The sequence below is a fragment of the Asterias rubens genome, chromosome 17 (assembly GCF_902459465.1).
Source record: "Asterias rubens chromosome 17, eAstRub1.3, whole genome shotgun sequence".
Taxonomy (NCBI): Eukaryota; Metazoa; Echinodermata; class Asteroidea; order Forcipulatida; family Asteriidae; genus Asterias; species Asterias rubens.
In genome coordinates this window covers 10,757,042-10,771,056 of record NC_047078.1, presented here as the reverse complement: position 1 = coordinate 10,771,056, position 14,015 = coordinate 10,757,042, and the positions used below count along the sequence as shown (strand labels likewise).

Genomic DNA, 14,015 nt, shown 5'->3' with positions numbered 1-14,015 from the left:
ACACACTCCTGTTTGAGAAACACTGTGGTGCGTGTTGCCAATGGTTAAGTAAAGGTATGTTTTGTGCGACACAAAACACAAAAGTACACAGATTTACATTTTTGTACACGGTTAAAGATAACGATTGTAGAAAGCTTCCCTTTAAAAAAAATGTGTACTGTAATACATTGTAAGCATGGAGAAATAACAACGTACCAGCCCTTGTAACAGACACAGAGGTATGTTTTAATTTGCATCAGGGATAAAGAATAATCAGTTTGGTTTTTACCCATATAATGTTCCCTGATTGTGTTAGCACTGTACCTGAGTTCTGTGAAAAAAATCACATGCATTTAACTTGGGTTGGATTCCAACACAGGACCTTTGCCATTCTACAGCAGTGTCATACATGCACACCTATAAACCACTGAGATTGCTCGCTGGCTAGAGGCAGTTCGAATCCTATGTTTAGCAGATGAAATGTTTTTGTACTGGATAAAAGCGTTTCTGATGACCGCCTACTGGAATGTTGAATGATTGTCTTTTAAAAATGTTTCTTTTTACAACCCAACAGATCTTGAGTTGGATCAAGCTTTATGGCATAAAGCCATCCTCAAGAAGGTTGAAAATCGAACCTTTGAGGCTCAGAAGTTATCTCATTTACCAGCAAGACAACCCGTTCATATTGAGTTCAACAATATCTCATACACAGTCAAGGAAGGGAGCATCTGGTCCAGGAAAAGAGGTAAGTACCAAGACGTCGATTTCACCAAACTCTTCCTAACTTAGGATTAATCCTAGGACTTAGGACGAGTTATTTTCCGTATCTGAAGACAATAGGATGCATTGAACCCAGCCTAAGTTATGATGAGTTAGGGCCTACTCGTCCTACATGTAGGTCGAGATAGGATAAATCCGAGCGTTTCGTGAAATCCGCTGTAGGGGTTGATTTCACAATGATACAATAGTCCTAACTTAGGACTAGTCCTAGGAGTTATTAACAACTTAAGGCTAGTCCTCAGTTGGGATGAGTAACTCGTTATAACTCGAGATAAGACTAGTCTTAACTTTTTGTGAAATCCACCCCGGGTTCTCTTTTAGTGGGGTGTCATGACCGTGTGGTCTAGGGCGGTGGAGTCAATTTCTGTAATTTACAGATTGTGGGTTCGAATCCTGGCCTGGTCAGATGCGACATTGTGTCTTTGAGCAAGGCATTTTACCATAACTGCTTCACTCCACCCATGAGTACAAATGGGTACCTACGAGACGTGCGACTGGCATCCTGTCCAGGGGGAATAGAAATATTCTCTGTCGTTTTCGGCCATATCGGCTTGGGACAGAATTTACTTTTTTCTTTACATTACTTTTCTTCACCCTAAACCCAGGTAATTGTGGGGCATTTTAAACCCAAATTTCTTCAGTTCAGCCTAGGCATACTGATTTGGAAACAAGTTCTTTAAAAATTTGTGTACGTGTACTTGGTGTTAATATTTAGTTTTAAAAGGCCCTGTGCAATCTGGGACATTCTAAATGTTTTTATATTGAATTTTGGTTTGTGAATTTGATCCGAGTTTGAAATTGATTTTGGCCGATAGCCTAAATCAGTTTTAAGTGTAGCCCTCACCATGAAGTAGCCTTCCGTCGTTAAAAATAATAATATAAATAAATAAAAAACGGTGTTGCCACAAACTGAATACACTTGTTACCTCACCATTCAATTCATCATAACTCACACAGCAGATTGACTCAAAACTCTCTCCAGACGACGATCGGAGCATACTGATCGAAACGTCGAGTTGAAACCAACGGTTCTTTTCAGAACCATCCCCAACTCATTAGAGATAGTCATTACATGGTGTTACCGCAAACCTTTCTATATCACACAGTCTACATGTAAACCTGTTCCTTTCCCCCCTCATCACCAGGAAATAAGACCATACTGAAGGGGCTATCGGGGAGCTTTCTACCCGGAGAGTTGATTGCCATCATGGGACCATCGGGAGCTGGCAAGTCATCATTTATGAATGCCCTCGCCGGATACAAGTAAGGGATCAGCTGTGTTGCGAGACTGTTTCCCCTGAATTATTGACAAATCGTCAAGAGTCTTTACTTGTTTTGCATATATTCTATAATGTGTAGTTCTCTAGAGATTATGAATGCAGAGGTGTGAACTTCACTCTTGAAGGGGTTCAGAAAAGTTTCCTCCCGTAACGGGGCACTTCTTTGAGGACAATTTAAATTTATATTATCGGAACTTTGCAAAGGGCAACGCAGCAAAAGTACAGGGCACCACGGCAATTGCTGTGGATGCCTATAAAAGGGTTAGTTTGAGGCATGCATGTACCACTGTACATCTATCTGGACCTTTCTTGGGCTCGTTTGGTAATATTGTCAAAGACCAGTATTCTCACTTGGTGTATCCCAACAAATGCATAAATCAGCAAATCTGTACAAATTTGGGCTCACAATGTTTTGAGTGATTATCAAACGTGCACCGTACCCTTTTATAGACACTGGACACCTTCGGTAATTGTCAAAGACCAGTCTTCTCACTTGGTGTATCTCAACATAATGCACTCAGTAACCATCCTGCGAAAAATTTGATTCATTTTTGTTCGTCGAAATTGCGAGATAATAATGGAAGCCTTGTCAAACAAAGTTGTGTGCTTTCAGATGCTTGAACTTGAAACCTTGAGGTCTCAGTATCAAATTCAAATATTTTAGTGAGAAATAACTTCTTTCTCAAAAACGAGGATACATGTACTTCAAAGGGAGCCTATTCTCACAATGTTTTATACTATCAACAGCTCTCCATTATTGATCAAATCCAATCCTCAGAACCCGTTGCATGAAGGGAACCGTGCTGATCAACGGCCACGCCAGAAATCTGCGCCAGTTCCGTAAGATGTCATGCTATATCATGCAAGACTGTTACCTCTTACCACATCTGAGCGTCATGGAAGCCATGATGGTCTCCGCTAATCTCAAACTCCCCGAGAAGATCGGCCATGGTGCGAGGAAGATTGTTGTAAGAGAGAGAAACCAAGATATTTATTAATTACTCCTGATTTGTTTTGCCTAAAAGTGCCTGAATTGAGTTACAATGTGCAATGTGCACAGAGCATCGAACAATTCAAAACTCTGCTCAAATCCCATTTGTTTTCTATTGCCTTGTTCAGTTTAATCCTTTTGTTTGCTTATTGTTCGTGTATTTATTGTTAATTTGTTGCTTATTTTTTTTTGTCTTTTGTTTTTTGTAAAGCGCATTGGTATTTCTTTCAGTTATGAAATGCGCTATATAAGAATTAGCTGTCCTGTGTACTGTGTTTTCACCACTTCAAAACTACAGTCAGACAGTGGAAGATGATGAATGGTCTGACAGTAGGAGGGTTAACTTTGTATCTGTATTGCATTCACCACATAATGTTGGCTGGCAATGCATATCCCCCCTGTCAATTCAAAAGCACTGTGGATGATATTTAATGTTAATATAAACAATACTGAAGGTTGTGTTTACTGCAGTCACCCCAGCCTGGCAAAGTTTGTCATTCAATTATGATGAATGGTCAGACAGTTGGAGGGTCAACTGTGTACTTTACTTTCATCAACTGCTGGATGTTTGTATTTTTTTGTCAATTTACCTGAAAAGCATGAATATCTTAGTTTTAAATTCAATCTTGTGTTTTCCTTTATTATACTTGTATAGTATACATTTTTAATTTGTGTCTGATGTTTTTATTTTGTTTTCAGAAAGCATGATTTTGAGGATAATTTTAATGTGTACTCATAACATGTGCTATATGCTGCTTGTCCTGCGTACATGTATGTACCCTGCTTATTCATTCTTAACATTGCTTGTGCAGAACCATAAGCCTATACATGTTTAAGCTACATGTATTAGCCTAGCATTATACACACAAGTTTACCTGCAACCCTAATCCATGTACGTAACCCTAACCATAGCACTAACCATATAACCATAACCCTACCACAACCCCACCAAACCCTAACCCTAACCCCAACTATAGCCATGAACCTTCATGTATCCAAGGTTTTAGGAAGGATTTGGTGAAAGGGTGTTCAAACATTAGCTAGAAATTTAAATACTGGGTGTCCAAAATGTTCATTTACAATACATTTGGGTCTGTCCTCACTAATGGGACCATTTGGAGTGACATTTTGTTTACAAATTGGTGGCAAAAATAAACAAGAAGAGTTTTGTCAAGCTTGTTTCGCATGCACATTCCAAATCACTTCAAGGTTATTCTTTGCAAAGAGCAAGACAAATTTATCTGTATGTTAGCAATAACTGGGGATCATCTTCAAGATGATTATGTTCAGGGGAATGTTCGACAGACATTTCGTACATAAATGGTGAGAAAGGCATAATAATATAAACCGATTGCCGAAAATAATGTCCCCTACAATGCTGTCCCTGTGAAGAATGTTTCCAGGCAAAACCAAGACATCTGCGTGGGTACTCAAGAAACTACAGAGAATTATCTTGAAGATAATTAGGTTTGTAACATGGACAGATATATAATGTACCAGGCCTAACCACATCCCTAACCTCTAACCCAAACTGCAGAACAATTGGCGCCCTTCAACTTGCATTAGCTGCAGGTTATAATGAATGTAGCTTAACATGGTTTTAGTGTATTCTGCAATCCAAAGTAAAATTCACTGTGTGTGACAATAACAGACTATTGAATATAACTGCAATCTCACAAATTAGACAGTTAAAAAGAGAAAATTAAACGCTGAGGGATTGTTTGTCAGTGTTCATTACATGCTTCATCTTAACCTATCCTGTTAAAGTTTATAAAAAAAAAAAATTACATTCAGATGTCAGTCATCCCAATTCCTTGCAAAACTTTGCTGTATCATCTCAACACTACAGCAAAACAAAACCCTCGTAACCATTTCAATTACATCCGCAAACATTCCAAAACAACTTTTTGATGAATCTTGAGTAATCAAAAATCAAGAAGGATCAATCAATGTCTGAATTATCCCGTTCAGAAGAAAGACAAATCCAGAGGCATCTATGTTAAGATGGACGACCGAAGTAAAAGGCAACAGGTAAGAACACCTGAGTCGGGCAGTCCATAATTCTCTCCTCTCAGCCAATCAGCAATGAGCTCTCATAACAATTGACCAATTGAAAAACAGGTTATTCTCTCCTGTAAACTTCCAGCCAATAAGAGTTTGAGTTACTTTTGCATTTAACCCAATTGATGTCATGGCACATACAGTCTGCCAATCAGCAATGAGCTTTCATAATCTTTGACCAACTATAAATAAGTTTACTGAGAAGGTAATGATTTCTATTACACTGTATCTAGGTTATTACAGACACAAGCAAGAAATCGATAAACACACCAAACTGGCAACAGCCAATCTCTCTCATACAACAGTGGTTTAACGTCTACAATTATGAATTGCACAAACCAAGAAATTGTGATTCAGTAACTAGACGACAATACTTATTCTGGAGTCATTGCAAAAGCTTTGGTTAGCTTGGTATTATTTGAACCCACAACCTTTATTACTTGTGATTGCAAGTCCTGCATTTGTACCACTGGACCAAGGTTCCCTTTTAATTTAATGCCAACAATTTTAATCACTGGATTCCCTCCCACCCCCCCCCCTTCTTGTGGTCGCTGAGGTCCTTAGATTTTGTACCAACCAGTACAAAGATATCTTCAGTTGCTCGTAGAAATCCACTAAATTACTCCTGAATATCTTTTTCATTTTTCCATTTTGTTTTTTTTTTGCTTGAGATTGTATGTAATATTATTTGCACGTAGATTATAATTTGGTCTTGTGACCTCCAGCTTTGCACCAATTTTAAAATATTGAAGTATGGGCACGCGACTTGAACCCTGCGTATGTCTTCATCACACATTCTCTATGTTCCCAAAACTCGTCTGGCAAGCTACGGAGACCGTGCCTTTCCAGCTGCGCAGTGCGTCTCTTGAATTCCTTACCAGACAAGTTGAGGGACACACTCAAACACTCAAAGGCAACCTCAAGACCTATCTGCTCAGCTGTCAGAACTTGCTAGCAACTGGCGCCTTTGAATGGTTTGAGATATTGTGCACCTTATAAATTTTATGTTATTATTTTTTATAACACACCTCTTGCTTGTTCTGTATTCTGATTGGCAGAAACACGGTCACCTGGGATGAACTAATCTAGTCTAGTGATCGCGCGCGCATGTTTTGCGGTAACTAGTACCCAAGCGGGCACTAGTCTTAGAAAATAGTGCCCGGTTACAGCGCGCCCTCTCTTGACTTGAACAGTGAACTGCAACTAAAAAACTTCCTCTCTTTTCCAGATTTCTGTACTAATTTGACATTTAAAGCCATTGGACCCTTTCGGTAAACAGTATTTTCCAAGGCCCACACTTCGTGTATCACAACTTCTATATCAAATAACAAACCTGTGAAAATTTAGGCTTAATCGGTCATCGGAGTCGGGAGAAAATAATGGGGAAACCCACCCTTGTATCCACGCGTTTTGCCGTGTTATGACATGTGTTTAAAATAAATCCGTAATTCTCGTTAACGAGAATTGATATTGTTTTACTGTTTTCTCAAAAAGTAAAGCAATTCATGGAATAATATTTCAAATGAAGTATTTCACCACTACCTTCTGTAAACCCTGTAAGTTATTTGTAAATCCGTGAACTTTTTGGTTTTTTTCTGTACCGAAAGGGTCCAATGGCTTTAAGACCGAGCTGTGTTATTAAACACGTATTGACTGGCATAATTCGGTTACTAGTGTACGTCTATTCCCCCTCGGGCCTGTGAGTGACCAGAAGAGGGGCCTACTTCACTCGGCCTTAGGCCTCGGGGGAAATAGGTCCCTCTTCTGGTCACTCAAAGTCCCTCGTGGGAATAGACGTACACTAGTTACCTCGTTGCCAGTCAATATGTGTATAATATGCCTGAGAGTCACCCACCTCTGTTCTTAACGTACTTTATGTCTTTGATTGCTCGGTGTGTAACTTGCAGGTTGAGGAAATACTGAGTCTACTGGGTCTGATGGATTGTTCTCACACGCGGACATCCAAACTGTCTGGAGGTCAAGTCAAGCGTCTTGCCATCGCCTTAGAGCTGGTCAACAATCCACCGGTGCTCTTCTTCGACGAACCTACAAGGTAATAATAATAATAAGGGACACCTTTAAATCGCCTATCTGCCCAAGCGGCGCCTCAGGGCGATGCTCTCCAAACACAACCAACAAGCAATGAAAGTAGAGTTAACAAAATGTGAACTTTATGCAGATGAGTTTTTAAAACTGTTCTTGAGTATGCCAGTATAAAGTAAGTTTGAAAGTTTCACAGTTTCAGGTAGGGAGCCTTTTTGCTCTGAGCTCTGTGTTTATCACAATAATATAATAATGATAACTAGTTCTTATACAGCGCATTTTACAATACCATGCGTCTTAATGCGCTTTATATATTAGTGCCCAGGTGATTTCATTGGGTCAATAACATTCCTTTAATTTTTCTCGGCTCCCTTGCTGTGACGCTCCAAAGGCTTTTTTTCATACACAATATCAACCTCTACCTTTGAAGGTACACTACAGTAAAAACCTTAGTGAAGAGTTAAGCAATCATAGTAAAGCATCTTGCTCAAGGACTCGAGTGTCATGACTGGGATGCGAACAAAACAAATTTAATTTGATAATCTATTCTCGCTCCCTGCTCACTGCTTGATTTCTCATCACTCGACTCCTTTATTTCTCTTCTGCAGTGGCCTTGATAGCTCTTCTAGTTTCCAATGCTTATCTCTCCTGAAGTCTCTTGCCAGAGGTGGCCGTACTGTTATCTGTACCATCCATCAACCAAGTGCCAAACTCTTTGAAATGTTTGATAAGGTAGCGCCTTTATATCAGAATACCCAACCGATTAATAACATGAATAATAATAAAATAATAATTAGTCTACAGGTCTTAAATAGCACATGTAGCGATAATGCGCTTGTAATAGGGCTAACATTCCTGTAATCTTTCTTAACTCCCTGGGGGGAATGCAGCTCTTGGCTGCCGTGGCAGCAATTATAGTGTCCAAGAAACAACTGCCATGACCAGGGTTTGAACCCACACTCCAATTACTCGGGGCTCAAATTCTCCACAGGGTCGCAAGCCTGGGGCCAGTGGTTTTAGTGTCGGGCCTGTAAACTCATATGACCGAACAAGTCTGACTTTGAATCTGAAAAATTCCTTTAAATTCTATTTAATAACCAGTAATGAAGTATGCTAAAAAAAAAAATACCCTGAAAGACATGACATTATGTACACATGTGCCATGTGTGCAATTTCTGTTCAAGTGAAACATTTACATGCATGTTGTTAAAGGGAAGGTACATGTACACGTTTGGTAATTGTCAAAGACCAGTCTTCTCACTTGGTGTATCCCATCATAAGCATAAAATAACAAGCCTGTACAAATTTGGGCTCAATCGGTCATCGAAGTTGCGAGAAAATGGTGAAAGAATAAAAACCCTTGTTGGACGAATTTGTGTGCTTTCAGATAGGAATAAAAGACTTCTAGCTAGAAGTCTTTTATTATTTTAGTGAGAAGTTACCTCTTTCTCAAAAACTACGTTACTTCAGAGGGAGTTGTTTCCCACAATGTTTTATACTATCAACAGCTCTCCAATGCTCATTACCAAGTCAGTTTTTAAGTTAATATTTGTTTTGAGTAACTACCAAACGTGTACTTTCCCTTTAAGAGTCCAGAATTTTTTTTTCTTATTTTGATTCTGATCGCTGGTCCAGTAAACATTTTAAGCTACAAGCCCCATTTCTTGTAGATTTTTCTCCCATTTGTGAGTCCTGGGCCTGCAAGGTTATTCACTTTATTGTACATGTCATACAGCTGTACATCCTTTGATGGGGGCAAATGCCATTTCCCTTGGTGCCCCTTTGACGGAGGTACCCTTCACCAAGGAGAAATTGCTTGGTGTCCTACAAGGTTGTTTTCACTAATATTGTACATACTGAAATGACTGACATACACTGTATCCTCCTGTGTGTCTCTTACAGCTGTACATCCTTGGGGAAGGCCAGTGTCTGTACCGAGGAAGTATGCATGGTCTAGTACCCTACCTCAAAGCCCAAGGGCTTGTATGCCCGCCCTACCATAATCCTGCAGACTACGGTAAGACACTGCCATACTTCTCATGTGCTAAATAAGACCAAATGGAAACATTTAAACAATAATTATGCACTTTAAAAAAAATAGTTTTGCCCCCTTACCCCTACTTCTCTGTCCTCCATCCAAATTTTTTTGAAAATTATGCAAGAGTCGCGTGGGCCCCTCACTAGGTCTATTTGAAAGCTCTGCTATGTCTTACTTGACGGTAAAATGTTGTAGAAATACTGTGTAAATTTAAGTAATGTTTTTGTTCTGTTTGCTATTAAAACTCTGATTGGTACGCATCATGATTTTTGTGTGTCCAGTGATGTAAATTTCTACCTTAAATGGCCACAAATTTCAAAATATTCCAATTCGTACAGCTACTACTTTTGAAGAACTTTCCCTCCCCAAAGCAGTACTTTTAAAAAAATGTCTTTCAAAAATTATGCACATTGTTTATGTATCAACATTTTACACACATTTAAAGTCTAAGGTGGACTCCTTAAACCAAACCCCTCCACCGTCATATGTAACCATTAAAACCACTGAAGACTTCGGGTAACCCCTTAAAATAAAGATTGATCAAAATTGATTTGATTTTTTAAGTGCAACATTTATCATTTGTATTTTCGATTTTGCTGTACTTTTTTCATTCTCCATCGATCATTAGTTATTGAAATCGCATGCGGGGAGTACGGGAACAAGAACCCAACCTTAGCCAAACAAGTCGTTGACGGAAAATGTGAGGAATTTCTGAAACTTGAGCTCTCCTTGCACAGCACCAGCTCCAACAGTTTAAACAGCAACAACAGTCTCATGTACTCGCATTCCAACAGCGACACAGCGTCCATGGTTGCGCTAGCAACGATAGCAGCTGCGAAAGTCGACGGCAGTATTACGAATGGTCATACGCATTCTGGTGCGCAGACCAACGGGGTAACAACGAGGGCAGTATTCATGGAGGCTAATGGCGTTTCAACACAGTCAATTGTGGTAAGTAATTCTCTGAGAGGGTCGAGTCTGCACACAACATTTTAAAATTCTTTTACTCATTTTTCAAAAACTACAGCACTTCGGCAAGAAACATTTGAAGGGAAGCCTTCTGCCATCGTTATGTTTAAACCGTTTAAGTTTAATGTAAATCTGTGGACTCTTGTATTTTGTGTCGAAAAAATGTACCTTTAAATCTGAAATCTGACCTTTGACTTTTGACCTATTGCAGAACTCAAGTGACCTGGAAGGAGGACATTTTGCCACCAGTTTCTTCACACAGTTTTGCGTCTTATTCAGGAGAGCATTTCTGATGATAGTTAGAGATCAGGTCAGTTTTGCATTATTTGAAAACCTGTTTCTTAACTAAAAAATACAAGTGATACGACTTCTAAAACCAATAATGATATGTTGAAAAATACTTACATTATTGGCCCTCTGGTTTATGGAACCATAGGATTGTTTTTATATAAATAAACATTGTGTTTTTTAAAAAACAGAATTTGGGAAAGGAGTCAGTATACTGTGTTTGCACACAACTGTGTTAAAACCAACATTAATATTAACTTATTTATTCTAGATTATAATTTGCTTTTGTTTTTGTGTAAAGCGCAATGATCATTTTTTTGGAATTGTGCTATATATAAGAGCTGGTTTTATTATTATTATTATTATTCCAAAGTTGAAGCTGTTCCATTTAGTGTACTATTTTCAAAAGTTTACTGTCACTCGTCCATACTAAACTTGTTCTCCGTCTGGTTTTTCCACAGTTATTGACTCATATTCGTATCGTCTCTCACATTGCGTGCGGTTTACTCATTGGACTATTGTACTTGGATATCGGCGACGATGGCAACAAAGCGTTCAATAACACTGGCTTCTTATTCCTCTCCATCTTGTTCCTGATGTTCACAGCTCTCATGCCAACTCTACTCTCATGTAAGTATTAACGGGTGCGTTCGTTTAGCTTCCCTAGGTCGACCCCGTTCTGCCTCAGTATGTTCGGATAGCTTTGAAGGGGCTCACCGGGTCAGCCCCCAGTGCACTGCTTGTGGAGTGGGTCACTTTGGGGTGACCTGAGTTGCATGCTGTCACCACGAGAGGGCTCACCCGAGTGAGCACTCCGGGGTCGACCCAGGGAAGCTAAACGAACGCACCCATAGTGTTCGCTGCGAACTACTAAGGTAGAACTCCTGCGTAATGCATAACGGGTCTAGCGTACTGGCAATTTTGCCAACTTGCAATCACGGAGTGTTCAAACTTGGACATAACTCTGTGTAATGTGCACAGCCTAAACATTCTGTTCTTGAAGTAGCTCTCAAGTGTAAGTATTTACCGTGTTCACTGTGAAAGACCCAATCAAACAAAATTGCAATTTTGTGCATACCCGCCATGCCGGAGTGTTCACATTGGGACATGACAGTGTTTTGTGCACAGTGCGAGCACTTGCCGTGCTAGTATGGTTTGTTATACCCTGTATAAAGAGGGTTAGAGGGTACTGGGATTCACGCTCCAACTCTCCCTTTTTCCGGGGGTATTGTGTGTATTATCTGGTAACATGTGCTGCCGATATCGCTGAGACTTGTAATGACTTATAATATTTGAGACAATATTTTGACAAGGGAGATTCATCATTTCGGCTTGGTTAGCTCAGTCAGTAGGGGAATCCGGAAGTCGCTGGTTTAAATCCCCCGGTAGAAATGTTTGTTTGTTCAACCCATTAATATAATAGTCTGTAAGTCTTAGGTTTGATTAAAACAAAAAGAATGTTTTTTATTTTTATTTCAGTTCCGTTAGAGATGGGAGTTTTTGTCCGAGAGAATCTGAACTACTGGTACAGCATCAAGGCATACTATCTAGCCAAGACAATGGCAGACATGCCTTTCCAGGTAACCAGTTTATAAAGGGTTTTGATACATTTTGTAGATCAATGACATGAATCTCTACTCAGTGTGTATAAAGATCATCTGTAGAAGTTTCAGCTTCGTTAGTCGTCAAGTTTTAGAGAAACAAAAAGTGAAAATCACAGCGCAATGTTTTTCAGGAGAGTTGTATGTCCATTGTACATGCACACAAGCTGAATTTTTTTTTCATGTCACTGAGTTGAAAATTGTATTTGTGAAATTGTTTCACTCATCATTTCCCCAAAATATATTTTAATAATAACTTAAGGGAAGCTTTCTACCATAGTATCATTATCTTTCAACGGTGTACACGTACATGTAGTTTAATGTAAATCTCGTGAACGTTTGTGTTTTGTGTCCTTACAAAAGTACCCAAACCTGGTTTACCATGTTTACAGCCATGTACCGAAAAGTTACACTTTAAAAAATGTTTTTACTTGCAGCTCGTACTACCAATATTCTATTGTACAATAGTCTATTGGATGACCAACCAACCACCAGAAGCTTGGCGATTCCTGTTGTACATTGCCATGGCAACGATGACATCATTATGTGCGCAGTCATTGGGACTTCTTATTGGTGCAGGGTCCACATCTTTGCAGGTGAGCTTCCGACCTTTTAGAACGACGATGAATCTCTTAGTGTTTGGGTTTACAGAACACACTGAGGAAATAAAGGCTTTAAACTTGAGCAATTAAAGTGGCCAATCTTAATGATTTTTTTTAGACACAAGGCACTGGTCCACTGTTTGTAGTTATTCAAAATAACTGTTAGCATAAAAACTTACTTGGCAGAGAGCTGAACATAGTATAAAACATTGTGAGAAACGGCGCCCTCTGAAAGTGGTAATTTCTCACTCAGACATAAAAAGGCTTCACCTGATCTGTCTTTTAATATTTTTTTTAGGCATCTGAAAGTTTTTTATGCTAATTTTTTTGAGTAATCACCAATAGTGTCCAGTGCCTTTAATCAACAACCTTCTAGTTTACTCGGGAATTAAATTGACAATCTAATTTTTATTTTTCATTTTTCAAATGAAAACTTAATTTCTATTTTCAGTGATTTCTTTTGAACCACCCAGCCACAATTTTGCAGAAAAAAATAAAATAACAGTTTACACCAACTTTTCTGATGAGAGGGTTAATGCTTTCATGTTTGTTTATCTCCTGCCCTTACTTCCCACAGGTGGCCGTCTTTGCTGGTCCCATATCCAGTATACCAATCCTTCTCTTCTCAGGTTACTTTGTCACATTCAACACCATCCCAACCTACCTCCAATGGCTCTCCTATAGCTCCTACGTACGCTACAGCTTTGAGGGCACCGTCATGGTGGTGTACGGCATGGACAGAGGCGACCTCGGCTGTCCAACGAACACCACGTGTATGTTTAAGACGAGTGAAGAGGTATTAGAGGCCCTTGATGTTAGTGGTGCTGAGATTTACTGGGATTTTCTGATCATGTTTGGGTACTTTGTTGGGCTGCGGATACTTTGCTATCTGGTGTTAAGATGGAGGGTCAGACAGCACCTTGGTTGAATTTTTTTTTTTTAACAAAATTTTATTGCTTTGATTTTTAAAAACTTTTGCATCAGGAGTTCACCCAATGGACAAGCTGCATGTAGCGTACTGTGCCGAGCGGGGGAAGTTGCAGGTCACCATGCGCTATGTGGCCACCACAAAAATTTGGTTGTCTTCTCGAATTCACATTATGGGAAAGATCCATTACAAAGAGAGACTAGAATAGAACATCGTTTTCGTCTGGCAACTCACACCTGTTATCTCCATGTACATGTAATTTCTTTTTTGTACAGAATGCACCCCAGTTTTTGTGAGGCCTGTAATGGTTTTTAAGGCATTATAAGCCAATCATAAATTAGGCATGGACAGAGGCGACCTCGGCTGTCCAGCGAACACCACATGTACTTTTAAAGGCAGTGGACACTAATTGGTAATTACTCAAAATTATTATTAGCATAAAACCTTACTTGGTA

At 39.4% G+C, this 14,015-nt stretch overlaps 1 protein-coding gene across 1 annotated transcript; it reads left to right on the top strand.

Annotated features, from left to right (window-relative positions):
- Window positions 1-553: 553 nt before the first annotated feature.
- Window positions 554-14,015, top strand: LOC117301563 (ATP-binding cassette sub-family G member 4-like; the record flags this gene model as incomplete). Its single annotated transcript, XM_033785593.1, is given in 12 exon segments — window positions 554-724; window positions 1,905-2,022; window positions 2,818-3,007; window positions 6,999-7,144; window positions 7,743-7,866; window positions 9,037-9,151; window positions 9,801-10,123; window positions 10,353-10,451; window positions 10,891-11,059; window positions 11,909-12,009; window positions 12,468-12,626; window positions 13,210-14,015. Coding segments are annotated over 12 exon segments (2,066 nt in total), but the record flags the coding sequence as incomplete, so codon positions are not given.